The sequence below is a fragment of the Populus euphratica genome, unplaced genomic scaffold (genome assembly GCF_000495115.2).
Source record: "Populus euphratica unplaced genomic scaffold, PopEup_1.0 scaffold49.1, whole genome shotgun sequence".
Taxonomy (NCBI): Eukaryota; Viridiplantae; Streptophyta; class Magnoliopsida; order Malpighiales; family Salicaceae; genus Populus; species Populus euphratica.
In genome coordinates, this window is record NW_011499875.1 from 452,746 (window position 1) to 474,883 (window position 22,138).

Consider the following 22,138-nt stretch of genomic DNA (forward strand, 5'->3'; position numbering starts at 1 on the left):
TCATAATTAAAATCTTGAATTAATTTATCAATCCACAATAACTATAAAATTTTATAAAATTATAAAAATTAATTTTTAATCAATTTAATATTAAAAAATTTTAAAATAGTAAAAGATTAACAAAATCGTAGTGAATTGATGATATTAGCCAGAGCCTTTCTTTTGAAAGTGGATTGGAATTGGGAAATGCAATGTTTCGATGAATTAACTTCGATTGAAAATCCTATAAATTTAGGATATTTGAAGATTATAAAGAGAAAAGAAAAGGATTTTAGCTGAAGAGAAACAAGAGAATAATCATGTTTCTATGCATTTTCGCTCTTTCAAACGATAATTATCAAGCGTTTAAGAAGCGGGGGATTTTTAATAATTTCTTAAAAAAAATAAAAGAGAAAGCTGAGCATGAAACGACAGCGTTTAAAAATCAACTCGAGAAAAAAGAAAATCACAAATGCACTGGGAAAAACACGGACAGAGGGCTCTCCGGCATCTACCCTTTGCTGCTTAACTATCCCAGCAATCCCTCCCTCACCCCCTCACAGTCTCACCCAAAACTTGAGCCATGGATTTGCTCTCACTCTCTTCCTCCACAGCAACCCTGCTCTTTTCCTCTCTAAGACCCACTCTCTCTCCCCACCAAAACCTAAAACCACCCACTTCACCTTTCCCCTTCCTTTGCAAACCCCTGACACCATCTTCTCTAAAACTTTCACCTCTCAAAACCCCCCTTAAATCCTCCCTAACCTCAACCCCAATTCCCCAACTGGCCTCCCCTCAAACACCGGCCACCTCCATGAGAGGGGCCGAGACGGACGCTATGGGCCTCTTGTTGAGGGAAAGGATTGTGTTTCTAGGGAACAATATCGATGATTTCGTGGCTGATGCTATTATTAGTCAGTTGTTGCTTCTTGATGCCCAGGATCCTACTAAAGATATCCGTCTCTTCATTAACTGTCCTGGAGGTTCTCTTAGGTAATCCTAAACAATATCCATTTTTCATTTTCTTATTTTGAGCTCAAAGTGTGAATCTTTTTTACTACTCTTTTTTTTATAGGAAAGATGGATACTTAGATTTTTTATCTTGTTTATTAAAGCAGTGTGTGGTTGGTTCAAGTGATTGAATTGAAGTGGGATTAGTGAAACGCATGGGGTTTTAATCCTAGTCCAGGGGAAGAAAATGGTATTGAAATTCTTTGGAATGATCATTTGTTGTAGCATGCATCCAAGTGAGTCTAGTTTATATAATTAAACAGTTATTAGTTATGATTCGAGGCTTCATATTTGCAAGAGAACTGATTATAGATTGATGGTTAGTTTCATCTTGATATTGCGGGAACGGAAAAATAAACAACATATAAAAGTGAACAAGAGCCATAAAGATCTTTGAGAAGTGTGTTTGTAGATGATAGATCCTCTTGGGTGATCTAGGGCACAGAAAATCTATTTCCTTTTTTAACATTTTGTTTTTTTTTGTTCACTTGCTGATCAGCTTTTAATGATATTATGAACAGTGCTTCAATGGCTATCTATGACGTGGTGCAGCTTGTGAGGGCTGATGTTTCCACAATTGCCCTCGGCATTTCAGCTTCAACAGCTTCTATAATTCTTGGAGGTGGAACGAAAGGCAAACGTTTTGCAATGCCCAACACACGGATAATGATTCATCAACCTCTTGGAGGAGCTAGTGGGCAAGCAATAGATGTGGAAATTCAAGCACGAGAAATTATGCACAACAAGAATAATATAATTAGAATTGTTTCAGGTTTCACTAGTCGCACGGTTGAGCAGGTGCAAAAGGATATGGATAGAGATCGTTACATGTCTCCAATTGAAGCAGTTGAATATGGAATAATTGATGGAGTTATTGACAGAGATAGCATCATTCCTTTGGCTCCAGTGCCAGAAAGAGTGACACCGACCCTGAATTATGAGGACATGCGTAAAGATCCAATGAAATTCTTGAATCCTGATGTCCCTGATGATGAGATATACTAGCCCAGAGCATCCTTTAAAGGTATCTTACTCTTAATGTGTTCCTTGCAATGTTCATGAAGCTTTAAGAATTACATGTCCTAAATTGGGGGTTGTCTGCATTTTGCCAAACTGGGTTTCTCTGAGAACAGATGTAGGAAATGGTTACATGTGTGTCTTTGTAAAATGTTTTCTCATTTTAGATAAAACAATGCCTTCTTAAAATGCAAATGGCTGGTATGACATGGGTTGTCAGTATATTTCCAAGAAATAAAATAGATTTTTAGAATGCAATACCTAATTCATTCTCGTTATGAATTGGAGAGGAAACAGCTCAGTGAAAGCCAGGAATGGATCAAAAGAATCAGGTTTTGCTATAAAGAAACTAGGCAGTTCCCTTCTATATTGTGTTGTGTAACCTTCATTATAGACTTGTCCAGATGTTTTGCAGGCTAAACCATATTTTACTCGAGAAAGAATGTAGGAATCATTGTTATATAAAACAAACAAATTCTTTTGGTTCTGCAACATTGAGCGCCTTCTTTTCCTTCACTCTTGAATGAGAATTAAAGGAATCATAGTGTCTTACAGAATTTGTAGCTAGTCTGATAAAAGCAGCTAGTTATAATACAAATGGTAAGAACCGAATTGCTATAATGCTCTAAACCCATGGATTTGATTAAGTAGGCACTTGAAAATTGACTGCTTACAAAGTACACCAGTGCAGTTACAATTTTGATCTCCAATAAGTCCACTCAACTCAATTAAATCTCAATCCCAAACTAGTTGGGGCTGACTAAGTGGTTACTTCTTCTTCTTTTCAATTTCTTTCATGCTTGTCATTCTCTTTAGGGCATTTTTGATATTGTCATGAAAAGGATGCTTGTTGTTTTATGTTTTCAAGCCCAGCTAGCTTGTCATTCTGCTAGGAAAGTACAATGCCGGGGCTTGGCACCTGGCAGTAAGGGATGGGTTCTAGATTCTCAACACCTTCGGTCATGTAGTAATCCCATTGCTTAGACTGGACTTTGTTATTTTTAACTACTTTAATATTAGTTACAGTGCAGTGGGAAGAGTTAACAGGTTTTTCTGTGTTTTTATATTTCTTCGTGCTGGATGATAAGATTGATGCAAGAGGGCAAACTTGCACCATCACTGAAACATGAGATGGTTTATGGTCACTCCCTTTGTTTCTTAGTGGAAAAGAGAGAGCAAATAATGACAAACAAAAAGAATACTAAAAGCTTGAGTTACTTCCTTGCCTATTTTTGACTGGCTGTAGTCATTTTGAATTGTTTAAGGCCTCCTTGTAGTTGAAATACTTGTGCATAATAATGTAAAGCTTGACAACATTTTTAATCCTCGTCATCGCTCATAAAAACTATAGGATAAAAGCTTAGTGCTATGATGTAGTTTTTTATGTAGGTGTGCATGATGATCAATGAAACTTCTAAATATGAGTCAGATTTTTTCCTTTTGAAATTCTCTTAGCCAGGTATACATCACGGTTTGGAGTTGACGGATTGTCCATGCATTTGAATGGTAACCTGCGGGAGTTGACGGATTGTCCATGCATTTGAATGGTAACCTGCGGGAGTTGAAACAGTTTTTCTTGCTTTGCTGACCAGCCTGGACCACATCAAATTCAGTGGATTGATACTACGACGTTAAGCTGTTTCCATATCTTGTTTGTTACTTCAATAAATTCTCCATTAAAAGAGAATTGTTTGATTATCATCCTCATTTTGTACCTCACTTATGAATACTATTGCAACTGATTGAGCTTTAAAATGTTGGCACTGATTTGATATGATTCAGTCAGGGAGAGGGCGAGTGACTCAAATCTTAATACTCAAAAAGTGAAAAGCGTACCATCATTCCACTCCCAAGAGTAGTGGATCTTTTGGGGTTGAATACGGGATTCTGATGGCACTTCTTGCCGATGCAAACTTTATGCTGGGATCCTTTCACACCAACTCCCAAGAGTTTTGAGGTTCCAAACCCATCCCCTATCCCAATTGAGAAAAGAAAAGTGATTTCCACAGTAGTCCTAGCGAGCTTTGCTTCTGCCGGTGAGACCAGTCTGATCTAATTTGGTGGGGTGGACGGAACGGTATTCTAATTCGATGAACTGAGCAGATGAATGCATCATCGCTGAGCATTGCTGCCCTCCTTGTGTATATAGTCTCTTTGCATTTCTTTGCTCGACATTCCACCATAGGGGAAAACAGCGAAGTGACTGATAGAAGACTCGAGTAAGTCACGTTATGTTTTTATTCTTGAAACGTTAAAAGCACGTCTAACACGTCCTTTTGACACAGCAAGGCTTCTTCCGTTTTGGGAAGAATCATTGTATTCTTCCCCTATATCCTTTCTCCATGGATTCTATGCATTTCTTTCCTTGCCCGCTCTCTTTCCTTAAACCAAGGGTGGGAGAAAAAAATGCTTTACTGCTTGAGCAATATTAAATTGCCAAATTTAACAACATTTGTATCCACACTAACAGTAGAACAAAGCGCAACAATCAACAAAACATGGCCCCAGAACCAGTCATGGAAGTTAACATTCCTCCTAGAGATGATCTAGCAGAAATTACAAGGTCAACGAGGGATCTTCCACCGGCTCACTACACATTTAAGATCGAAAATTTCTCCCTACTTCCAAATGCAAAGATAGACAACGTCGAATCAGGTGACTTTGAAGCTGGCAGCTACAAATGGTATGTGGGCTCAACTTGGGTGCCATGCATGGTTGGCCTCAACTGGTGTCTTTATCTTCCTCTGAATTTACCATGTTTCCTTTCTTTCCATGACTAAGATTTTTGAACTGCAGGAGATTACGTCTCTATCCTAACGGAAACAAGAAAAGCAATGGGGCCGGGCACATATCTCTATATTTGGCATTTTCCAATTCAAATGCACTCCCTTTTGGCTGGGAGGTCAACGTGAACTTCAGATTGTTTGTTTATAACCAAATCCAAGACAACTACTTGACTATCCAATGTAAGCTAGCACACAACTTGATCAAATGGTCCTGTGAGACAGGGCTTAACCATTGTTTTTATTCAATTATTCTTGCACACATTAAGGACTCGAAACATTTGCTGATCAGATGCTAAAGGAAGGGTAAGACGCTTTCACGGAATGAAAACAGAATTGGGTTTTGACCAATTAATCCCTCTGACTATTTTCAATGACGAGTCAAAGGGATATCTAATTGATGATCGTTGCATATTTGGAGCTGAGATTTTTGTTATTAAACCTACTGGCAAAGGTGAATGCTTGACCTTCGTTAAGCAACCTTTCAACGACACTTTTACCTGGAAAATTCAGGACTTTTCAGCACTGGGTCGAGAATCTTACAAGTCCCCAGTTTTTTGTTTTGGAGGGCACAAATGGTACGTGAGATTAAATGAAATGCTATATTTATTGGAATGTGTATTAATTTGTTTTCAACGTAGGGCTTTACTGGTTTATCCGAAAGGGAATTCAACAGAGAAAGGAAAAAGCTTGTCTATCTACTTAGAAATGGAGGATTTTGAAACTCTTCCATGTGGACGAACAACGTATGCTGAATACATGCTGCGTGTGAGAGACCAGCTGTTTGGAAACCATATCGAAAAAAAAGGTCAATTCACAACTTCTGCTTAGATTGTTAGAAAGGAAAAAAAAAATTGTTCTGTCAAGCTTTATTTTTACTGATAAATGGTTTAATCGATGTGCTGCAGCCAATACCCATTTTTCTAATTCAAACAAGAACTGGGGTCACCTAAACTTTATGTCTCTCGATGACGTCAACGCCCTTCCAAAGGGGTTTCTAGTTAATGATGCTTTGGTTGTTGAGGTACAAATTGATGTGATAACGGTGGTCAAGGAATTCTCCCGAAGCTGCTCGTACGATCATGTGTGCCAAAACTCCTAAAATTTTATTTTCAGAAAATATTGTAAGTCAAGAATTCGGTTGCAAAAAGGCTGCCTTGTCTTTGAATTGGGAGTATTGATTGTCCATATTCTTTAAGCTGTTCTAATTCTTGATGTTGTTTCCTGCACATTTCTCAACCCCTTTCGTATCCTATTGTGCGTTTATTTTTGCTTCTGTTTTTATATTTGCTTTGAGGTACAACCTTCTATCGCAAAGACAGTAAATTTATATTTTTATCATGCGTCTTTTGCTTTTAGTGGTCGCCCCCTACTAAAAATAACTGCAGCGGCAAAAACAAACTTCAACAATTTTAAAAACAAACTGTAAAACTGATAAAAACATGGGTTAATTTATAAAAGAAACTTTAAAATGAAATTTTTTAAAGTAATGAGACCACGACTTATTGAATGATCATGATCATCCCGTGACCTGAATCATTGACTCATCTGAGTTTAATAGCTCTGCAAAATGCTACAGATTTGTTGTTCATAAGGACCTGAAACCTGTTTTGATGAACTTGAAATCTGGTTGGGGTACAAAAAAGACGCTACTAAATTAAGCTTCATCATGTCTGGCAGTATTTTGTATACAATCACAATATGAGTATGTGACTTCTCTGCCTGCATGCTTACTCGATTGACCGAGTATCTTACTAGCAGGAATTTGCATCCTGGCACCATCTAATTATGACTTTATGGCACCTTTTTTTGGTTTTTTTTGAAGTTTAGACCTGTCAACAGTAAAATATATCTAGGAAATATAATTAATAGCTAGCTTTGTAAGAAGTGATGCTTTGCAATGTTGAGTTGTCTACTTATCTCCAACTTCTATGTCCTGGTACCTGGAAATGGAAAAGGAGGTGTATTAGCTCATCAGGAAGCTAACGTGACAGGTATTTTAATTTTGAGGGCAAGGTAAATCTTAGCAAGAATTCATGCTTTCCTCTTGTGACTGTTCATTAAAGGAGTTGAAGATTCCAAGCTTCTTATTTTGTGTGTTCGGAAATCAACCTTTCCTATTTAGAATAGAAGATCTGTATGCATTAACTTTCCTATTGTAATTCCTAATACATCGCTAGTTTCCCGTTTTGTAGGAACAAGTAGAAACCTCCTTGTATAAATACATGACTTAATATCAATGACAGAGTATCTCAGCAAATTCAATCTCTTCCTCGTTATTTTCATTATGGACACTTGCACGCATTTCAAGATTTTGTTACTGTGTGTACAGAGTTTTTCAAGAGCTCTCACGAAATCTTTTCAATAATTATTAACAACCAAATTGCACATGATTTATCCCCGGATGCTGATTAAATTCTTTTTTGGCGCTCCGCCCCCTCTTGATCTGGGATATTTCCTGGGTTGATTGCCAGTCATGATGCTGATTCTTCAACGATGGAGCTTCAAGTACAATGGAGAATTCTGCCTGAAACACTAGAACACTGGCCTGCCAACCTGCACATTATACCAAACGCCTGAGATATTGAGATTCATGCATTAAAAAAACAGAACAAACACATTACTAGCTAATTATTAACAGGATTAGTTGCAGTTTAGGTTACAAATGTCACTCTAAAACATGCACTGTTCAGTATGTCATAACCTAGCTGTCCCGAGTCTTTCAACTTGAAAACAATAGATTGCCGGCTTCTCGAACCCTGAGTTATTGACTCAGTTCATTCATTTCTATAGTCACTCTGTCGGTAGATCCTCATATTCTGTCAAATTATTCTGGTTTATGGGTTTGGTAGCTGCTAAATATTGCATCATCAAAATTTAACAAAACACGAAAGATGCTGAACTGTCCTGAAGCAGTTGTTGCTGGCAGTAGTTCGCACAGACTATCATTGGCCTGTGGTTTGCCTTCTATACATTCTAATTAACGGCTATGATCTTGATTCTGACTGATTTGATCAACGCGTGTTCGTTTAGTAATCATCGCCCGGTCAAAGATGCAAAATTACGCCATTTCTTTGGGGGGAGTATTAAGTATTAGCTAATGAATTTTTTAGAATACCTTTTTAGCATTATTAACTAATGAATTAGTACAAGACTAATGTTCGCTTAGGTAATTGCTTGCGTGTGCCGCCTTGTTTCCGTCCTAGGCTAGTGCCTTAAACATCCTGAAAATATTAATCTAAGTAGAAGAATCTAATGTCAATTCAAGTAATTCTTGTTTAGTTTAACCGTTAGAGAATTACATGAAAAATATTAACCAATAATTCTTGATTGTGGCACTATTGAGCACATAAAATTTGAAGTAAATGAAGATTTGTTGTTGCTAATAATTAATATTTTATCTTTAAAATTTTATACCTCATGCAAATAGAATAATTGTAATCAAGTTTTTAGGATTTCAGCACAACCACCTTGATTAGTTACAATTCTAAATAAGTTTTATGAAACATTTAAAGTATAATTCCAAAACTATCTATAATATAACAGAACTTAAGCTTTAGAGTAAATAGAAAAACACAAAAAAAAATATAGTATAAATTTAAGGAAAATAATATTGAAAAAATTGAGGTGAAGAAAAGTCTAAAAATATGTCTCAAACACTTTTCATTCGGTCTCCTTTTATATTGGATATCAAAATCAAAACTGATATAGAATAAATTCTAGTAATTAATTCATGTCATCTATCAACATTAATTTTTTACTATAAAACAAAATTAACTTGATTATTTTTTGCTTTAAAATATAAATTTTTATTTTAAAAAAATTTTTCATGTTAAAAAAAACTATATAAACTGGTTATTCATAAGTTGAACAAATAAAAAATAGACTAATAAATAATAATTCATTATAGATTTAAAAAATATTTTATAGTAAATTCAAACCCAAACTTCAGACATGTATCTCGGTCCACTAGGGCAAGTTTGGTTTAAAACCTCACTTAATCTAAGATCTCTTCTCTCTTAAAACTTTGGTGTTCTAACATCTCAATTTTAAATTTTTAACTTTTCACTATAAAAACTTCAAAAAATCTTGTAATATTTTAAAGTGGGATTGAGGGTTCTTCAATTTATAAAACATGACAATTAAGGATTCTTTAAAATTAATTTTTCATGTACCAAGGGTTATGATAATCTTTTTAATCCATACTTACGAGATAGTCACTATATATATATATATATATATATAAACTAAAACATGTGGGAATAGTATTATGCATATACCTTGATTTATGGTAGATTATAATAATAAATTTATAATCTTGCCCTTTTAAAAAATCACGAAAACTATCTCAAAAGGGTATATTGGTCTTTCCACTTGATTCATTTATCATTCTAGAAATGTTTAGGGGCATCTTGATCTTTCATAAGTTGTTTTTATAGTAAAATTATTTTATTGCCTTTAAAAGTTGAAAAAAATTAACTTTGATCTGGGTGTTTTTTTGATATTTCACATTTTTTTTACTACAAGGTAATAACTTTTTCACCCTTAAAATTAAATTTCAAAAGCTTGTAGCGGGGCTTATTCATCACTTCGCAATGATTTTTTTCACAATAATTTTTTGATTCTAGAGACAATATGGTGTTTTTATAAAATAATAAATTAAAAGGTTGTTAATACCTTAGTTGCACATATCAGTTGCTCCATCGTCTTAAAACAGTGCGTGCAACTAACTATGATGGTCAAAACTATTATTATATTGTGTCATCTAATTTATCTTGACTTTCTCTTCCTTTCTATGCAGAGCATATAGCTAACAAACTGGCCTTTTATATGGCACTAATAAACTTTTTTTCCTTCTAAGAATATATTTCCCTTCAAATTTGTAAATCAACCCTTCAAGTGTGTTTTCTTTTCATTTCATCTCTTTTTTTTTTACTCTTATTTGTTTTATTTTAATTAATTTTTAAAATTTTTTTTTTTTTCAATTTCATCCTCCTTCAATATCTTAGTCTGTCAGATTTGGCTTTTGTTCTTTATTATTATTATTATTATTTGCTTATGGTAATTTTTTTAATGTAATTTTTTTTTTCAATTTCATTCTTTAATGTTAAATTGGTTGAGAATTGATCATCTTAATTGAACTCGGTATGTGATTTCATGGGTTGTGAATTGAATTATTAACCCAAATTTAGAAGATTTATTTGGACCAATTACTATAGATTAAAATAGTAAATATACCGTTTTGTCCTTCAAAAACTTTCACACTCACTCTTTTTTAATTATCGTGGATTAGCCATATATAAATTGATTGAGAATACTACTATCTATTTATTTATATTTTGCATAGTTAAATTACTAGAATACCTTTAAAAGCAAAACAACATTTAACTCGGGTATAGGGTATTTTTTTTAATAAAAAAGGTTTCACTCTTAAAGCTTGATTGTCAAGGCTTTTTCGTAATCTTAGAGGCAACTTTGTCTTTTAATTAATACCGATAACAATGAATTTTTTTTTTCATTTCATCCTTCAATATTGGATTGGTCGAACTTTATGATTGAAGCTCGAAATTTCAAGCATCCATTTTTTTATCATGTAATTAATTAATTTTTTAAAAAAATATAGCTATTAAACTTAGTTGAGTGAATGATTCGGGTGGGATGACCGAGGCCATTTAATATGTCATTATCTTAATACTTAAAAAAACATTGTAAAGTTCTTTTATAAACTAACTCATATTTTTATTAGTTATCTAATTTATTTTTGGATCTATGAAATCAATCGATTTATATTGAATTAATTCTGATATGATTTAATTGAAAATTCAAGTCAAATAAGAAATCAAATAAAAAAATTTAAAATTTATGTAATTGTCCAGATTTAATAATATTGTCTAAAAAATATCACATGCTTTTAATATTTTTGAAAAATTAAAAAAAAAATTAGTCCGGGGCTGTGGGGGGATCGCATGCCAATGAACTAAATGGACCTGAAGAAATATACACAACGGCATACCAAAGGCATTCCCTAGCATGAAAGCGCCATCTCAACTGCAACAATATTTTAGAGAATCACCTAATAAAAACAAAGGGCAAGTGCACAAGGTCCTTTTCATTGCTTCCATCAGGCCATTTCTTAGTCTGTGCTAAACATCTACTTCTTTGATGTCTAAATCACTGAAAAGGTGCTTCTTCTGATAGTAAATTCATTTCACACTGCCTCGTTGTGTACTTTTACAGCAAGTGATGTTATCTGTATTCTACTATATGATTGACATATGGAAGATTGATTTAGCAACTGAGTGGTAGATTACACTTGGCTGATTGAGTTGCTTAAACATCAGATTTCGAGACCCTTTTCGATCAAATCCCCACTACAATATTCAAAATGAAAAAAATTATGAGATTAATGAAGAGGGGAAATTTTATGTACTATTACCACTGGTTTCCTGCCTTTCTCAATGGTGAATATGAAGAGGGGAAATTTTATGTACTATTACCAGTGGTTTCCTGCCTCTCTGAATGGTGGATACTTAATTAATTTCAAAATCATCTGGCCCTGCATACTGGTGAAGAGGAAGACGAATACTTAAAACGCGAACATGTAAACTAATTAATGTTCCCGTCTGAACTCGGGGAGGTAAATGCCTAAATGGGTTCAAATCAACGGCACACTTGTAAAAGAAATTTTCTGTTCTTTAGGTTTGAATTTCGATTTCTTATTGTTATTATTTTATTGCTTATTAAATTATATGATTGTTATTTTATTTTGGTGTTATTATTGTGTAAGATGCCAACCTGGGGACAAATATAATACTCAAACCGAAAAACGAACAAGAGTTCCCATAGGTTGATGGGCGATGAAACATTGTCTCCTTGGTGCAATATCAAAAGCAAAAGTTAGATAGTCTTGGTGCAATATCTTGCAAGAATGTGTTCCCTGTATTTTTCAAAATTATTGTAGATTTTATTTTTATTTTATTTTTTATTATTGGACATAGGTTGTATTTGTTCATCTTCTCGTGGCTAGATTTTCAACTCCCAACCGGTGGCCTGGTAGGTTATAGGGATACACCGCCCAGTTTCTGGCCTCCAAGATTTCTGATCGTTGCAAGGATTGATTTGTTCTTTCTGTCATAAATATTGCCTGTCCTTTTTGACGAAGAAGGAGGTTTGGCACATCTACTTGCTGATGGTAAAAGGTAATATGATCAATGATAGAAACAAGGGAAGCTTGACAGACAACTCGGTTATAGAGCCAGAAAGTAGTCAGCAGCACAACTTCAGTTTTTATCAGAGGGGTGAAGGGGAGAAAGGTGTGATGGAGACGGAAGGAAGAGGGTTTACAGACCTGTATAGGAATTCAAGTGAAGAGTTGTTTCTCAAATCTTTGATGGAGACCTCAATTGGGATGCCAGTACCCACCATGGAGATGTTGGGGTTCAAGAATCTCTCTCAGAACTTTCGTACCGACAGTGAGGAACTATTCAAAAGCTGGCTTACAAATGGAGAGGTGAGAAAAAAAGAATTAATCTCGATTTCAGCATCCAAGTCTCAAGCTCATTATTTGCTTTTCTGCCTTTGCAGGATTGACTGATCATCTATACATGCCATGAGTTTTTTCTTTCTTTTTTTCTTGTTTCCAAAATCAAAACACAATCACAAGTAGTTGGTTGGCTTTAATTACATCTTCCTTGACAGAAAAATAAACAAAACATCACAATTTGTGCAGTGAAATGAACTTGGTAATGGTCTAATTCATTTGTCAATTAGTTGGTCAACTTTGATTATTGCCAGGCTTTCGATTCATGGATTGTCATCAAGTGATTGATAATCCGAAGAAGTGGCCATAGGAGTTATCAAACCAAAAAACATTAACGGCTCATCTGCTAGATTTGAACTTGGCTGTTTAAAATAAAGCATCTGCCTCGCGGTTTTATTCAGAAAGACCAGAATTTTTCACCAAGTTAAAAGGCTATATTACTCGTGCGGGTTTTGCAGTTCAGGAAATCACTCCTTTTTTTTTAATTTCTTTTTCCCAGAGGATGGGTTGGGTTTCTTTCTGACTGATGGACTTTTCTTTTTTTCAGAATGGCTATAACTCAACAAGCATGGCACATCGAACGCGACAAGCATCGAGAAGGTGAGTAGATCGAAGTAGTATATGTCGATAGAGAACGAATGAAACTGTGCCATTCTCCAAGTCCAGATTGCCCTCATTTTTTAGATTTTCTTGAAGGATTTTTCTGCGTTTTTTTTTTTTTTTTTGTATAATCTTAACGGTGCAGAAGTGCATGACTCATGCTTCTAGAGTTAAATGTAGCTACATTTCTGTGCTAGCATGATACGAGTTTTTTTGTCTTAGAGGGAACTATTACCAATTCATCCTTTACAGACTCGGGAATCATCCACTAGGTTCCAGCTGATTGAAATGCATGGCCCAAAATTCCCCTGCACAAGAAAAAATATCGTTCGATATGCAAGCTCTTCTAGGAGTCTGAAATTCAACCCTAATGTCCTTGGCTTGTATGGGAAAATTCATTTGCTGAGGGAATTAGCTATCCCATGTTTTAACATTAAGAAATCTAACAGAAATATGAGTACCCTTCCCTGTTGAACACTGATTTCTTTAAAGCTTCTATTTTGCAAACCTTCCTGGTCATGACATGGCCATCTTGAGATTGATACGGAATCATCAAGGTGAATCATATTGTACAGGAATGAAATATATAATCATAAGAGATAGATGAATTGCTACTCTGCTATGGGTTTTTTGTCTTCTCATTTTTTGGCTTTAGTAGGCTGCTCTGGAATGTCTTACCATCCAAGTGTTTGAAACTTCTATGATCAGGAAAATAGATAAATAAATCATTAAATTCTTCATGTGACATTGAGGTAATCTAACATTTTGAGGATTCTGGCAATTATGGATATATCTTTTGGTTCAGTTCTTTTCCCTTGTAGCTAAATATGCTTTGCAAATCCTTCCCAGTTGTTTGGCCTTTGATAGAGGACACCTATTTTGCCACCACTTCTTTGGGGAATTGCCCTCTCTGTCCTTCTTCCAGTTCCATAACTTACTCCAATGATAAACGCAGGATATCAAGTGAACTGGTCAATTTGACCAGCCAGCTACATGCGAGCACACCTCAGAAGAAAAGGAGCAATGATGTCCTATTCACGCAAAATAATCCAACAGCTGATGATATCTCCAATGATCTCAATGAACAGTCAATCAGGTAGCTTCTGCACCCTTCTTCCATAATGATCTTATTTGTACAACGTTACAAGATTTCCAGATTCGATCATCTATGAGCATGTCATATGATCCTAAAAAGTTATTAATGCGCCACCAAGAGAATAGTGATTCTGATTTATCATTTTTTTGTTACTACTTTTAGCAGGAACGCTGTTGAAAGGACCGTGCAGGCTAGTAATTTATATCTGGCTAAGGTCTAATAATTTTTTAAAATCTTCAGAAACTTCTGCTCGATTAAACCTCTACAATTCTGACAGTCTCTAATCTCTTACTCAGGCGTGGTTTCACAGTTCTCAACCCATGACAAGAAGTCGATCCTCTGAACTAAGGTACTAGCATTATTGCGCGCGCATGCATAATAATGATAACAATCACATCCTTCATAAGTTTTTGTTAGTGATACCTGGTATAATTATGGCTCCAAATTCTTCATCTAGTTGATTATCTTACATCTGGCAGAAGTCCGTGGAATGCATTCTTTAAGGCATAGAAATGCATTTACTCCAATAGTACAAAGAACAGTTGTTTCCTTTGCTTCATTATCCAACTTGTCTTGCAGGAGAAGGTATGCTGCTATGCAATATACTCAGACAAATATAGGTATGGAAGTTATGCAGAATGCTTCAGGGCATGGTGTCAACAATTTGAATCAAGAGTTTGGAAATCCAAATGGTTTCAGTGACCCTCCTGTGCATGACACTGCCAATCAGTTGGGCACGTTCATGTCTCCAACCAATTCATCCTCGTCTACTTTTAACACCCCACAAATGAGCAGCATAGATAAAGTTTCTTCTGTTGTTAACATGCTAAAGGGTACACTGGAACGCAAGAAGCTAGGTAACCAGATTGAGAAGGAAATAGTTGAAGATAGTTCTAACGCATTTTATCATGCTCAAGTTATAAACTCTACCTTTGATCAACGAAAAGGAAACGGCATTCATGAGATTCCTACTCGAAGTTTTCAAGAAATATCACCTGGTCAAGTCAAGGACCCTGAGTTCTTGCAGACAGTTCAAGGACCCATGGATCTTGACTTTGAAGGGTTTGTAAATGCCATAAATCCGGTTCAGCTGAGCACGGTTTCTCGGGAGCCTTCTCAAAGTGGATCTTCTGCCGCCACACCAGTAGTTTCATCTGCTTTTGATGCATGTGATGGCCCCAGCAACTCAAGTCAAACTCTAAGCATTTGTGAAACCTCAAGGAAACAAATTGGAAACGGTAGGAGTTCAGAAAATGGCTCTAGAGCCAAAGGTGTGCGGTTTAAAAAATGGCCTCTTTTTTTCTGTCTTGAAACTTGATTGATTTAGTTTCTAAGTTGTTCCTGCATCTTATATTTCAAATGCAGATTTTAGAGACCGAATAATTGACAATTTGAAGGATGATCGGAAGGTACTTTACATTCTTCTATGCAGAACAAAAGTATTCTGATTAAATATTTATTGCTTTACCTACTTCCTTTTTTCTATGGTAGAGGGGAGGTCTCGTCCGATATGGATCTGTGACATCAGCAGGTTCAGGTAATCAGTTCATCCTTAGAACTTCACCAGCATGACATTTGGCTTGCCTACAGCGGGCTTCACTAAAAGGAGGAGGAGTCAGCTGGAATGTGTCGCACTATTGGTTTTGATCTGTTCAAAACAAAAAGGAAATGAGTTCTTGAATTGAAAAACATAACGCTTTAATAATTCTTGCCATCATATATAAATCTGCAACTGCCACTTTTGCTCTTGTTATTCTCTTCATCAGGTATTCTTGTTGTGGTTTTAAGCAAACCCTAAAAACTATGCAGATGCTTTACTGCATTATTGTGTCGTTATGCGATCATATCACTCTATCTGACCATCCAAATTTATGCAGTGGACAAGGGGGACCCAACTAAGAAGCGGAGAGTGGAACGCTCACGAAAGTAAGTTGAACTTTAATCTCTCAGCTTTATTAACCCTGTTATTCAAACTTTCATTTCATTTTGCATGACCTACCTGCTTCAGGAACAGATTAATCTCTCATGATTAACATTATTTCTTGTTTAATATAAAGATACAAGCAATACAACTGGCTGAGAAAATGAAAACCAAAGGGCTAATCATCCTTTCCTTGAAGGATGTAGCATAAGGATAAATGGACGATCCAAACTGCATGCACCATAATTAGACCTCATGAGCGATACGAGGATGCTAGAAGCACGCAATTAGTGTTACAAAAAATGCAATATCTACAAGTGTTGGAGGATTGTTATTGCCTAGTAGCTTTGATTTACGTTGAATTCTTTGGTGATGTAGAATGGCAGAGGCAAAGGAAAGGAATATGACACCAGCAATTCCATCTGACATGCAATCAGTCCTTAAGCGGTGTGAAAATCTTGAGAAGGAAGTACGATCACTCAAGTTGAACTTGTCTTTCATGAATAGGTAGTGATCACTAGATTACTTCCAATTGGGCTGTCAATAAATGCATAGAGACTTGTTCAATTCTGTTTATTTTGCTGGACGTTTGGCTTCCAAGTTGTAGGTTTTCTATGCATTATGATCTAGAACTGCTTTGTTATTAATCAATTGTTTTCAAATACTCTTTCAGGAAGGATTCTGAACAGACTAAGCAGATAGAGGAGCTTCAGAAACAGAACGAAGATTTAACTGATGAAAAAGAACGTCTCTTAGAAGAAATTGAGAGGATTCTAGCTGAAACAGGAAAGATGTAAAAGTTACTTCCCCTTTCGGCTTTTACACATCTCATACAAGTGTACCTTGTAAGCACCAAGTCTTTTACAGAAGCAGCAGTAATTCTGAAAGACCCAATTTATTAATCTAAAGACAATCCTATCCAAGTCCTTAGTAAGCAGAACACCAAAGAAGTTACGCCTATTCTAGATTTTCCAGTTTAGGTGTTGTGACTTGTTTGCTGATCATATGTCCATGAATGTACCAAATGCATGGTAAAATTGGTAAATGCAGCTATGTCTGACAAACTGTGAACGCAATATCAATTTTAAAATTTTGGATGCAATGGACCAGCAGGGTGTAAAAAACAAGCTTCGTGGCTTTTATCAAGAGAGATGGCTGTAATCTGTGTCAAATAGTCAACGAGCTTCCGAAGTGCGTGGAAATTTTAAACCATCTCCATTCCTCTTATGTAAGAGATTGTTTGTCTCCCTTGAGGATATAACAGTATCAACATACTGAGGAAGTAATCGAAGTGTACACAATAATTTATTCTTGGATCTTTCCAAGCATAACGAAGGTAGTAGAGGTAGAAGCTGAAGCTGTCTTGCTCAGATCCCTTGCAGGGAGCAGAAAATACAGTAATGCTCACTTTTATCAACTATGTCCTTCAAAACAGGATGTGACAAAATCATACGTCAATGAGATTTTTTTTCATATAACATGATGACTATACACGAAGTCTATTTCTCAGCTACATACACAAGTTGCTCAGCATTTCTTCTAAAAAAATACATTTGGCACCCATGGAATCATTGGGCGACAAGTGTGTCAAATTGCAGCAATGCAGCATCCAGGTTCCGGGGAGAGAAAAAAGGAATTGGCACTTGTTAAAAGACTGCTTCTAGTAATTATCAACTCTGTAAATCTCAGGGAGACCAAACCTTTTCCCATACTGGATTGTCAACCAACCCATAAAAGAAAAGAACGCCACAAGAAAACAAGCTCGCTTGAAGAAAACCATATTGGCGCGAGAAAACATCCTAGCTACAGAAGTTAGACGGAGACATGATTTAATGTACTGTAGGATTTTTATAAAGCTGATGGTGATTATAGAAATTGAAAAACCAGTAATAACTCCGGCTATTGTTTCCCACCCCCAATAGCTAGCTTTTCTCTTCCAGAATGGGGAGGAGTGCAACATCTCTTTAGACCTGAATATGACCAACAATTCTATGTTAAATATTGGCAATGCCGCATCCAATGATTGCAAAAAGATGCTTATCATTTACATGATTTTCAGCTTTAACATTTTAATAAACATAGGAATAGTGCAGATTCAATCATACAAGGACTATACTTTCAACAACAATATGTGGAGAAATGACACATTGTATTTATCTTATTCAATGACAGATGACTAGATGAGTCACTCTAATGGGCGAACACCATAGCACTAAAAAGCCAAATTCACATTATCAAATGGCCAATCAATATTATCAGAAATACATGACCATAATCAACTCATATCTATCAAGATAGTCAAATCAAACTGGTCCACACGCTTCAGATAATCCCTAGGCCATCCATCATCTACTTTGGATATCTCAAATTCACCATCTATATTTGACGTGCAGGCATCAAATGCCATAGAAATACACACAACACAGATGAAGTAAATAAGATTGAGTGTTACTTTTTCATTTAAAAGTGAAAAAAAATGACTCACAGGATGAAATAACGTTTAATCATCTCAACTTGAGATGGATCTTTTGCTTGACAACTGAAAAGATCATCACGATATAAACTCACTTTCGAAAAGCCTGATGTATACCAGCAGTCATAGGTTTTATTAACCTGGAGAGGAATGAGTAGAAAAGAGTAAGATAGTGACAATGGTCTGAAGAAAATCTGACTTAAAATGCATTACCATTGAGTGAGGCTTGCAGCTTTGCAATCCCTACCTTGAATTTATCTTTGGCCAACCATGCAGCACCAAAATTAGGGCGGCAATTTAGAGGAAGGGCCTCATTTGGAGCCTCTGCCAAAGCAAATCGAGCCTGACCCAAGGAATAATCTTCGTATTCCACCTGCAAATGGAAAGTTGATAAAGAAATGATATTAAAAGACCCAGTTTTTACTCCAATGCCTCAAACCATTGCATTTTTAAAACCAGTCAGATACATACATAGTGTACGCAAAACTTGATAACATGGTGTAAAGAGAATTTGATGCGTGCATGCCTGAAGTTTGCAGAAATGCTACTTCCAAATCCTAACACAACCCAGCTATATATAATTCCTTGATGTTGGATTTGTTTGAAAACGCAAACATTGTCAAGAGTTCAGGGGTGGGGAATATGAAGAGCTCCAAGCATCAAACGTTACTAATGGCGGCTCTGCTCTTATACAGTTCGTAATGTTCATATGATAAATGTTGAAAGTGTTCTATTGGCTATTTGCACTAAAAACATAACATTAAGATATTGTCATCTGTACACCTACATTACAGCAAATTCAGAAATAGACCTCACAGATATATACTATAATGATAAAAAAAAATATCAAGTCTTCTAGAATTTCTTGATCAGAGACAAACACAAGTTTAAAAGCAGTTAATAGAGAAAAATTAACAGAATCTATATCACCCTCTCAGATATCCAATCTGTCTGTGTATCAGCTGCATGCGTTTTCAGAGATGTAGCAGGATTATAGATGTGTGTGTGTTAGAAACAGAGAAGAATTTATCACAAGTTATCTAGAGAAAGTTTCAATCAGATCACCATGGACAAGTAAAACAGGGAAGGGAATCCTCCTATCCCATAGAGAAAACCTACTGATAGCACATAAAAGACAGCTTTTACACAAGGGCATGCTGAGCCATTGTAAAAGCATGACCCTGGAATAACAGTCATACACAATAGCATGACTATAAAAATTACAGAGGCAATTAAATCTATTTGCCGCATGTTCCTTTGAAGAATGTGGGGGTAAAAATGACTGAATCTGAGATACAATGGGAAACAATGAGGAATCAGGGTTGCATCACATTAGGATTAAGGTGACACATAACCATCATGCCTTCCATTGCCCACTGGTTATATTCCTCTACCAATGAGTCAAAAGGCGGTTTTCTTCAAATACAGCTTCCACGGACCAAAACAAATGTGGTGTTTGTTCTTTAAACAAAAAGATAAGAACTCTAAAGTCGTATTTAACAAGGTTAAGAGATTCACATTAAAACAAAAGATTGATAGGCCCCACTGATACAAAGAAGATAATCTATCACAATGAAAGTTCCCTCATTTCATCCTTTGACGTCACCTTTATACATAGTGATGTGTCCAAATTTTACCCCTCCTGTTTTTGGAACATGGAGCGTTCTATTAAAAAACAAAGGAGCTATACAAGAACTTCCTCTTTTGCATTGAAAGGTTTGATGATTTAAGATACCCTATGTTAGAAAGAGGTCTTGGGCTCTATCAATTGAATACCAATTATAACCAATCTATAAAATTAATGCTATTTATCAGAATACAAACTTTTTGACAACTGAAAGTTGAAGACAGTCCTAGCTCCTAATGAGTAAGCCTACTGGAACTTCAGCATTATGAACAAGAACAGCAATGTTCATGACGATTCATACCCTTCTACATCCATAACCCAAGATACTTTTCAAGCTGAAATGTTCCATGTAATCCCATTCCAAGTCATGGTAAAGAACCATGCTCTCAGAAAATTCACATATTTTGAGAATGTATTGTTGGAATAACCACATTGTTCTTAGCTTACATAATGTTTAACTTCTAAGTTTCCTATTCAACTAATTTAAAGTTAAATATCTACTTTTGGCATCTCAAGTCCATCCTCCCTTTATTTTCCACTTCCACAACACATTATCTAGGAATAGTACTGACCTCAATTATCAGAAGAAATCATTTTAGCAGCATATACTCCTAATCTTTAGCACAATAGAAGTCATATAATACTTGCTAGAGAAAATGATAAAATCACCTCAAACACTGAAGCCCAGTAGTAATCATAGCGACAGCGCAATTTGCTTCTGTTATTTGGATAAAACACGTGCTTGGCTTTATAATTCAGCAACCCAAGCTCACAAATCTTAGATGATCTAAGATCCACGCCTGAAAAATAAAGAAACAAAAACAACCCACTTTACACAACTCATAAAAACAAAAAACAAATGAATAGATCAACAAAAACTCATTATCTAAAAAAAACATCAACAAAACAAAACAAAGATGAATTTAAGCTTAAAATCACAGGGGTAGCAGTAGGGAGAGGGAGAGACATACTACTGGAGAGTATCCTGCACTGAAATGGAAGAGAGGGGAAGGTTGTAATAGAAAAATGGCCCATGAGAATTGCTAAGAAACCTAATAATATTGACAAGAAAAGGAAGGCAAAGATTGGGAAAAGAAGAGCTGAGGTTAATCGAAAAGCTAGATACATGAAACCCTTTCTCCCATTTTCAGAGGTTTCTATTTCTAATTCCATCTCATCATCACTAACATCCATAACCACTGCCGCACTGTTAATTTTATTTGTGTGGAGGAAGAAGGTAGAAAATCCTTTTTTTAGAAGGAAAGTAGTGACTGTGGGCTCAACAGGGTACAATACAATCACTCTACTCGATCTATATCCATAGGGAAGTTTTTGTCAGGAAATTTATTTTTTTTGGGTCACTGTGGCCTCCACAGTACAGTCAACCGTTGATTTTTTGTTTGAGAATTAAAAAAGTGTTTGCCAAAAGAACATAAATTATTTTTTTTATTTTTTCAATTGAATATTCAAATTACTGGGATTTTGTCATGCTTCCACCACTGTTCACCTTGAGCAGAATGGTATTGAAAGGTTGAAACTTCCCGACGAGACCTGGTCCTCGGATCCTGAAGCTCTCTGAGTGGTTGCTGCTGATCATTCTCAAAGCCGTTTTTTTGTGTGTGCGGTACAGAAAACATCTCTGCTTTGCCTCTTTTTTATAATCACCCTAAACTTCCAGAGAATTTTATCTCTGATTTATCGCATGAAGTGTTGAAGTCTACGTGGATGGATACCAACCAATATTCTTCCATTGTTGATGATTTGTTGGTTCATACAATTCAGGATGCTTTTGCTATTTGGTCTTTCTCTTCCCGATTTTATTACCAAGTTTCGTCCCTGTGATTTCTTGCGTCTCCGTATACTAGTTAATTAATCTTCATTCGTGTGAGAGATCGATGAAAAGAGTTGTTTAGACATGGTATTTATATTATCTAAATCATTCATGTGAACGTAAAATTGATTAAACATTCTTTTTATCTTGTCATCATCAATGATTCTTCAAAATCAAAGAAGTGTCAAAAATTAATTCTTCTAAATCTTGAATTAATTTTATTATATTTAATCTTCTCATATTCATTGTTTTTGCAAATT

The 22,138-nt window shown here is 35.6% G+C and overlaps 4 protein-coding genes across 9 annotated transcripts; 3 read left to right on the forward strand and 1 right to left on the reverse strand.

The window, feature by feature from the left end:
• The first annotated feature begins 434 nt into the window (after window positions 1-434).
• Window positions 435-3,784, forward strand: CLPP4 (CLP protease P4). Of its 2 annotated transcripts, none has more exons than XM_011029724.1 (3): window positions 435-972; window positions 1,512-2,014; window positions 3,437-3,774. In XM_011029724.1, the coding sequence occupies exons 1-2, from the start codon at window positions 563-565 to the stop codon at window positions 1,993-1,995; spliced, it is 894 nt and encodes a 297-aa protein (XP_011028026.1). In that variant the 5' UTR covers window positions 435-562; the 3' UTR covers window positions 1,996-2,014; window positions 3,437-3,774. The 2 variants fall into 2 exon arrangements, with proteins under 2 accessions (XP_011028026.1, XP_011028025.1); XM_011029723.1 differs by having other exon boundaries at window positions 436-972; window positions 3,463-3,784.
• A 631-nt stretch (window positions 3,785-4,415) lies between these two features.
• LOC105128179 (probable inactive serine/threonine-protein kinase fnkC) lies at window positions 4,416-6,046 on the forward strand. Its single transcript, XM_011029725.1, has 5 exons — window positions 4,416-4,690; window positions 4,804-4,973; window positions 5,083-5,368; window positions 5,432-5,598; window positions 5,699-6,046. The coding sequence occupies exons 1-5, from the start codon at window positions 4,506-4,508 to the stop codon at window positions 5,890-5,892; spliced, it is 1,002 nt and encodes a 333-aa protein (XP_011028027.1). The 5' UTR covers window positions 4,416-4,505; the 3' UTR covers window positions 5,893-6,046.
• A 5,221-nt stretch (window positions 6,047-11,267) lies between these two features.
• Window positions 11,268-17,049, forward strand: LOC105128180 (uncharacterized). 5 transcript variants are annotated; one of them, XM_011029729.1, is made up of 11 exons: window positions 11,268-11,427; window positions 12,878-12,930; window positions 13,886-14,026; window positions 14,189-14,240; window positions 14,323-14,375; window positions 14,606-15,297; window positions 15,392-15,435; window positions 15,518-15,563; window positions 15,904-15,952; window positions 16,326-16,454; window positions 16,621-17,049. In XM_011029729.1, exons 1-11 carry the CDS (start codon window positions 11,404-11,406, stop codon window positions 16,742-16,744), a joined length of 1,407 nt encoding a protein of 468 aa, XP_011028031.1. In that variant the 5' UTR covers window positions 11,268-11,403; the 3' UTR covers window positions 16,745-17,049. The 5 variants fall into 5 exon arrangements, with proteins under 5 accessions (XP_011028031.1, XP_011028028.1, XP_011028030.1 ...); XM_011029726.1 differs by lacking the exon at window positions 11,268-11,427 and adding an exon at window positions 11,593-12,300; XM_011029728.1 differs by lacking the exon at window positions 11,268-11,427 and adding an exon at window positions 11,593-12,300 and having other exon boundaries at window positions 14,606-15,264.
• A 190-nt stretch (window positions 17,050-17,239) lies between these two features.
• LOC105128181 (uncharacterized) lies at window positions 17,240-21,426 on the reverse strand. Its single transcript, XM_011029731.1, has 5 exons — window positions 21,019-21,426; window positions 20,717-20,847; window positions 18,668-18,793; window positions 18,433-18,560; window positions 17,240-17,917 (listed from the first exon to the last, which is right to left on the reverse strand). Exons 1-5 carry the CDS (start codon window positions 21,239-21,241, stop codon window positions 17,608-17,610), a joined length of 918 nt encoding a protein of 305 aa, XP_011028033.1. The 5' UTR covers window positions 21,242-21,426; the 3' UTR covers window positions 17,240-17,607.
• Window positions 21,427-22,138: the final 712 nt, after the last annotated feature.

Bases quoted from the DNA above. Each gene is read 5' to 3' on its own strand.
- CLPP4 (XM_011029724.1), top strand. From the start codon at position 563: ATGGATTTGCTCTCACTCTCTTCCTCCACAGCAACCCTGCTCTTTTCC. The intron at 973-1,511 runs GTAATCCTAAAC...TATTATGAACAG, and splicing joins TGTCCTGGAGGTTCTCTTAG to TGCTTCAATGGCTATCTATG.
- LOC105128179 (XM_011029725.1), top strand. From the start codon at position 4,506: ATGGCCCCAGAACCAGTCATGGAAGTTAACATTCCTCCTAGAGATGAT. The intron at 4,691-4,803 runs GTATGTGGGCTC...TTTGAACTGCAG, and splicing joins GAAGCTGGCAGCTACAAATG to GAGATTACGTCTCTATCCTA. The intron at 4,974-5,082 runs GTAAGCTAGCAC...TTTGCTGATCAG, and splicing joins CAACTACTTGACTATCCAAT to ATGCTAAAGGAAGGGTAAGA.
- LOC105128180 (XM_011029726.1), top strand. From the start codon at position 11,980: ATGGTAAAAGGTAATATGATCAATGATAGAAACAAGGGAAGCTTGACA. The intron at 12,931-13,885 runs GTGAGTAGATCG...TGATAAACGCAG, and splicing joins ACGCGACAAGCATCGAGAAG to GATATCAAGTGAACTGGTCA. The intron at 15,436-15,517 runs GTACTTTACATT...TTTCTATGGTAG, and splicing joins ATTTGAAGGATGATCGGAAG to AGGGGAGGTCTCGTCCGATA.
- LOC105128181 (XM_011029731.1), bottom strand. From the start codon at position 21,241: ATGGATGTTAGTGATGATGAGATGGAATTAGAAATAGAAACCTCTGAA. The intron at 18,794-20,716 runs GTGATTTTATCA...TTCCATTTGCAG, and splicing joins ACTGGGCTTCAGTGTTTGAG to GTGGAATACGAAGATTATTC. The intron at 18,561-18,667 runs GTAGGGATTGCA...ATTCCTCTCCAG, and splicing joins TGGCCAAAGATAAATTCAAG to GTTAATAAAACCTATGACTG.